The sequence below is a fragment of the Triticum urartu genome, unplaced genomic scaffold, assembly GCF_003073215.2.
Source record: "Triticum urartu cultivar G1812 unplaced genomic scaffold, Tu2.1 TuUngrouped_contig_5, whole genome shotgun sequence".
NCBI classification, from domain to species: Eukaryota; Viridiplantae; Streptophyta; class Magnoliopsida; order Poales; family Poaceae; genus Triticum; species Triticum urartu.
This window is the reverse complement of record NW_024115635.1, coordinates 56,620-62,563: the sequence shown is the minus strand read 5'-3', so window position 1 is coordinate 62,563 and position 5,944 is coordinate 56,620. Positions and strand designations below refer to the sequence as shown.

At 45.4% G+C, this 5,944-nt stretch overlaps 1 protein-coding gene and 1 long non-coding RNA gene across 2 annotated transcripts; one reads left to right on the top strand and one right to left on the bottom strand.

Annotated features, from left to right (window-relative positions):
* Positions 1-3,833, bottom strand: LOC125528619. The gene is made up of 3 exons (XR_007292424.1): positions 2,105-3,833; positions 900-1,992; positions 1-56 (listed from the first exon to the last, which is right to left on the bottom strand). It is a non-coding gene; the product is annotated as an uncharacterized LOC125528619 (long non-coding RNA).
* Positions 3,834-4,199: 366 nt separating this feature from the next.
* On the top strand, positions 4,200-5,570 carry LOC125528622 (late embryogenesis abundant protein D-34-like). The gene is made up of 2 exons (XM_048693069.1): positions 4,200-4,964; positions 5,076-5,570. The coding sequence occupies exons 1-2, from the start codon at positions 4,215-4,217 to the stop codon at positions 5,235-5,237; spliced, it is 912 nt and encodes a 303-aa protein (XP_048549026.1). The 5' UTR covers positions 4,200-4,214; the 3' UTR covers positions 5,238-5,570.
* Positions 5,571-5,944: the final 374 nt, after the last annotated feature.

Here is a 5,944-nt window from a genome sequence, read left to right as displayed (position 1 = left end):
CGCGCGTCTCCTGTGCATTCATCACCTCCTGTCGTCTCTCTCCTGCCTGAACAAATCTGGAAGAAAGAACATACCTCTAGCTAGTGAATCATTACATAGGATAAGTTAAGCACAAAATCTACACAGATCGAAAATAAGAACATAATCACACAAAAGCATGAAACAGGAGAAACCCTAGGAACAACTAGGATATGGTCGCATGAACTAGTTGTCTATGATCACAGGAAAACTGAAAACTACATGCCCAGATCATAGATTTCTGGATTTGCAGAAATAAACACACTACAGGGATCAAAACATGCTCAGGAAGCTAGCAATTCCATTTTGGGAAAACTAGTTAAAAACATAAAAGGGGGATGATTGCTCCAGTTGAGAGAAACTATGACTATTTTCACACCCTTTGGAAACTGAAAAACCAAACACTGTTAAGACACTTTAATCTACTTGTTTTAGACACTTTCTACCTGTTCTTAAATAGTTGTGATTGAAGGACTGAATTTAAGTAACTTTAGAAGTGTAAACTACTATGATCGGATGCTTGCTTACACTGAATATTGACATGCATTAACATGAGCACTAAAAATTGAAATTAACAGGAAAAAGGACAAACACAATCAGGCTAAAAACATTCACACTAGAAGGCACTCACACAAGTAGCAACAAACAAAAAGAATCTATAAAAATGATTACATATTTACAGTTCAGAACTAAAAGGAGAAATTTGTGACTGTTAGATCAAATTGCTGGGACCTTCTCTGCAAAATTACTCTGCACTTATTTACAGTTCAAAACTGAATACTTGTTTGCATTAATAGATAATTTACTCAAAATATTGAGTGCAGGTGCCTACAATCAAACCAAATGCAATGAAATCCAGCATCAAAGGACATGCGATGTACCTCAATGAAGATGAAGTTGATTTCCTTAACGTATGGCTTTCTAGTAGCAGAAAACAATCCTGAAAACAAAAAAAGTTATCAAAAACATGCTTTCTTTAACTAGAGTCTTGACAAATAACAGAGTGGATCATACTCTTTTACTGAGCTACTTCAGGTGATTCATACCGCTTTTAAACGGACCCGCACCAAGATGTTATTGGATCCACACCCCAACTCTTTTCAACCCACACAGGCAAAGCAGCGAGAAAGAAGAAAAAGAACCCAGGCAATACTTTCCCATCTCTAATCTACTAACCACACACAATTAAAATGAAAATGACAAAAACCACTAAAATTACACTATAAAATCAACTAAAATTACACTAAGATTTACACTTTAAATACCGCTGTAAATCCAGTTTGAATCCACTGTAAAATCTACTACACTAAGAAAAACACTGAAAATACGGTAGGAATTACAGTGTAAATCCAGTAGGAATTACAGTATAAATCTACCTAGAATTACACTGTAATTCTACCTAGATTTACAATGTAAAATCGACCTGGAATTACATTGTAAATATAGTAGGAATTACAGTGTAAATCCAGTAGGAATTACAGTGTAAATACCTAGATTTACACTGTAAAATCGACCTAGAATTATAGTGTAAATATAGTAGGAATTACAATGTAAATCCACTTAGAATTTCACTGTAAATCTACCTAGAATTACACTGTAAGAATTGCAGTTTTGAACAAGCCAACAAAAATGAACACTAACCAACAGTAAGGAAGTGCTAAAATTACTGTGTAAACTACTTTGTAAATTAGTGTGTGAACCCGCTAAGAATTACTATGTAAGACCAATTAACATACAGTGTAATGCCACTGGGCATTACAGAGCAAAATCAATAAATAATTACACTACAACCCATCAGGGACTACAGTCAAAAAACTGGAAGAGGACATGACCGGAAATAAATCCACTTCATCATAGCAGCACATGCCCTGAGCGGGTACACACCCCATCTTTATCAAGAGCCAGACTAGAAAAAAGCAGCTAAAAAGCATAGCCTAAGACTTTCTCGAAATCATGATCATCCATTTGATGTTCCTGCAGTTAACAGATGAAACAAATGAATGAACTAGAAAACCGGAACAAATAAGCTACCAAACAAGAAATAAAAGAAAATAAAAGAAATAAAAAATCAAATTAGAAATATAACCTCCGAATCTTGAAAAGGATCATCCTCAGCAAAATCATTGGGGACAAAAGGATCCCCATCTGAATCATCACAATCTTGAACACAAGCAGCATAAGTGCCCTTACCAAAAGCCTTCATGAGTCTCCCCATACTTTAATCTATAACCTAAATATGTACAAACACAAAGAAAAGGACAAAATGTCTGAGATGAAATGGCAAAAGGGATAAAACATAACAAAAATATAAAGAAGAAATGCATTGATAGCATTTACAGTCTACATCTCTTTTATTTCACTACATAACCCACTAAGAATTACAGTGAAGAAATCCCATGTGAATTACAGTGGAAACCAACTGAGAATTACATTGTAAATACACTGTAATCACCCACTAAGAAAATACACTGGAATTCCGATGAAGATTACAGTGTACATCCGAATATAATTATAGTCTAAATCCTTAAGAAAATACACTGGAATCAGATGCATCACAAGAACATACAAACTAGCGGTGCATCACAAGAACAGTCACAATTCCTTTGCTACTCAATTAAAGTGTAAATTACACTGAATTTACACAGTAAAACCAGCTATGAATTACACTGTAAATTTGCTGACAAATACACTGTAAATCCAAAACGCAATTCCACAATAAAAATTCAAGTGAATTACACTGTAATTCCACTAGCGAATACAGTGCAAATCCATGGCAATTACACTGTAAATCAGCTATCAAATTACACTGTACATCACTAACAAATACATTGTAATTCCACTAACAAATACAGTGCAACCCCACTGACAAAAATACACTGCAATTAAGACATATACACTATTATTCCACTAGCAAATACAGTGCAAATACACTGAAATTACACTGTAAAATAACCGGGGATTACACTACAAATTGCTTTGGATTTACACTACAAATATACTACCTATCCACAAGAAAATTACACTGGAAATTCAGTACGGATTACAGTGAAAATCAATGAAAATCCAGTATGAATTACACTGAAAATCATTTTAAAAAACAATGGGGATTGCACTGTAAATCCAAAATAGAAATTACAGAGTAAACCACATACCCACGAAACAATACCAGTGAAGAGAAATGGTCTAGGGATTAAAGGCCAGGGAACAGAATACATCCGTTCGAATTGACTGAATACATCAGAGTACTACAACTAAGCAAGCCAGCCTCACATGAACAACTCGGACTCCAACATCCAATCAATTATAGATCAGCACATCGAACTGACACACATCCCAGCTACGGAAGCTACCACGCTTAGCAGAACAATCAAACGCATCCCAGAAACGGTGCAACCTAAACAAATCTACACGGAAAAAAGCTGCGGGGGATGGATACAATCATCAAATCTGACAGACAAAACCAACTCCCTACCTAACAGATCACAAGAACAACAAAAAGGGAGGAGGGGGGGACTGAATCCGACGAACAAAATCGCCAGCGGCGGAAATGGGGACGGATCGGTGCGGGGCCGAGAGATGCCGCAGATCCCGCCGGCAGGAACAGAAGGGAGGCGGAGGAAGCGGGGAAGCACGAGGGAGAGCGCGGACGAGTCACCACCAAAACACTGGATCGAGCGGTGAGGCGGAGCTCCAAATCGCCATGGCTATCTCTCTCTCGTTCGATTCTGTTCGGGGTTGCGTGTTCGGCTCGGAGGAGGAGGGCGACAGTGTCAACCACACAGACACGCGGGTTGCGATGGAAAAAATAACGGGTCAACCACACGGGCCCGATAAGAGAAACGAGACAAATAACGGGTCACACACACGAATCTCCATGCACAGATTGCAGGGCACGGAAAACGGATGAAGGCGAATTATTTTTCATCCGCATGTAAATTAGCAGATCCGTTTTCATATATTGTACTAGTAGTGTGTTAAGAAAAAACAAGCGCCACCGCTTTGCAGACCACGCGCGCGCCACTCCACGCTGCCTCCGCCGTCCAACCCTCCACCGCTTCCTCGCGCGCCACCTCACGGCAAAGCCGCGACGCGCCTCCCCTCCTTCGCCTCCACGTCTCCGCCCTCTCCCACGCCTGTCTCCCTGTGAGCACCCACCCACGCCGTATATAACCACCATACCCACGCATGATCCATCCATGTCGATCGCAAGATTCAGCTGTACTACTCACCTAGCCACCCTACACACGCTCGGGGCAACGCGGCAGATAACCAGACGCCTTCTCGCCAAGATGAGCCAGGGGCAGCAGAGGAGGCCGTCGTCCGACCAAGCCCAGGCGGGCGGCGGCGGGCAGGGCCAGGGACAGGGAGGAGGCGCCGTCCGCTACGGCGACGTGTTCCCGGCCGTGACCGGCGGCCTCGCGCAGAAGCCCGTGGCGCCGCAGGACGCGGCCACGATGCAGTCAGCCGAGAACCTCGTGTTCGGGGAGACGATAAAGGGCGGCCCGGCGGCCACCATGCAGTCCGCGGCCATGCGCAACGAGCGCATGGGCGTGGTCGGCCACGACCAGGCCACGGACGCCACCGCCGAGCAGGGCGTCTCCGTCTCCGAGACCCGCGTCCCCGGCGGGCGCATCGTCACCGAGTTCGTCGCCGGACAGGCCGTGGGCCAGTACCTCGCGCCTGATGATGCCGCCGATGCAGGTGAAGCCGGTGGCGACGACACGAAGATAACTATTGGCGAGGCGCTGGAGGCGGCAGGTTACGCGGCGGGAAGCAGGCCGGTGGAGCGCAGCGACGCAGCGGCCATCCAGGCGGCCGAAGTGCGAGCCACCGGGCTGGACGTCAATATCCCTGGTGGCCTGGCCGCGCAGGCGCAGTCGGCCGCCGACGCCAACGTCTGGGCCGCGCGAGACGAGGAGAAGGCCAAGCTCGGCGACGTGCTCTCGGTATGTCTGTAGTATGTCCTGCACATCGACGCTACCAGTACACATATGCTTGAATCCTTTGATGTTACTGACTGCGATGGTCAACCTGGTGGTCGACCTGCGTGCACGCAGAATGCAACGGCGAAGCTGGTTGCGGACAAGGAGGTGGAGGCCGCCGACGCGGCGAGGGTGGCCTCGGCGGAGACCCGAAACAAGGACGACAAGACGGTGAGGCCGGGAGGGATAGCAGCGTCCGTGGCTGCGGCGGCGCGGCTCAACAAGCAGGGCGCATAGGCAGGCCTCTGCCGTGCGCGTACGTACGCGGCGTGTGCCAGTGGTTTGCGGGTGCAGGCCGCCGGCTGCTTGAGTTTAGCGTGCCCTTTTGCATGAAGTGGCACTCTCCTTCGTACTAGCGTCTGGTTCTCGTGCTTCTAGCTTTACCCGCTTCTTAGTTTCAGTAGTTCTAGTGCTTTTAGCTTAGTTGAAGTGTTTCTTGTGCTTCTAGCTTGGTTGAAGTCAAGTCTTCTCAAGCTTTTTGTAAAAATGTATAATAATTCCACTGCTATCTCAAGTCCTAAACTTCTTGTAATAATGTTATTTCACCAAATCGGAGGAGTACCTTTTCTTTATTTCCCTTCTTTGCCCGAGAACAAAAAAGTGCAAATTTTCATTTCCTTATTTCCTTGAGAACAAAAAAGAGGGATGGCAGGAGGTGTTGCCCCGGCGTGGTCCGCGTCGCCCGACGTTGCTAGCCCCTGCAATGGCTCCCCGTCTAATCCCTGCTTGGCTGCACGGTACATGTTGCAGATGCTTCGCTCCTGGGCATCATGCGGCCAATTGTAGAGATCAGCTTCGGTGCTCCCGTTGCTTGAAGAATGGTCATTGTGCGCGTGGATGCCGCAATCCTTGGCATCCTCTAAGTTCTTTGGCATGCCTTGCTATGTCGCCATTCCTTGGTTCCATGCGCCATCCTGCTCTAGCTTCATGTGGATGCCGCAATT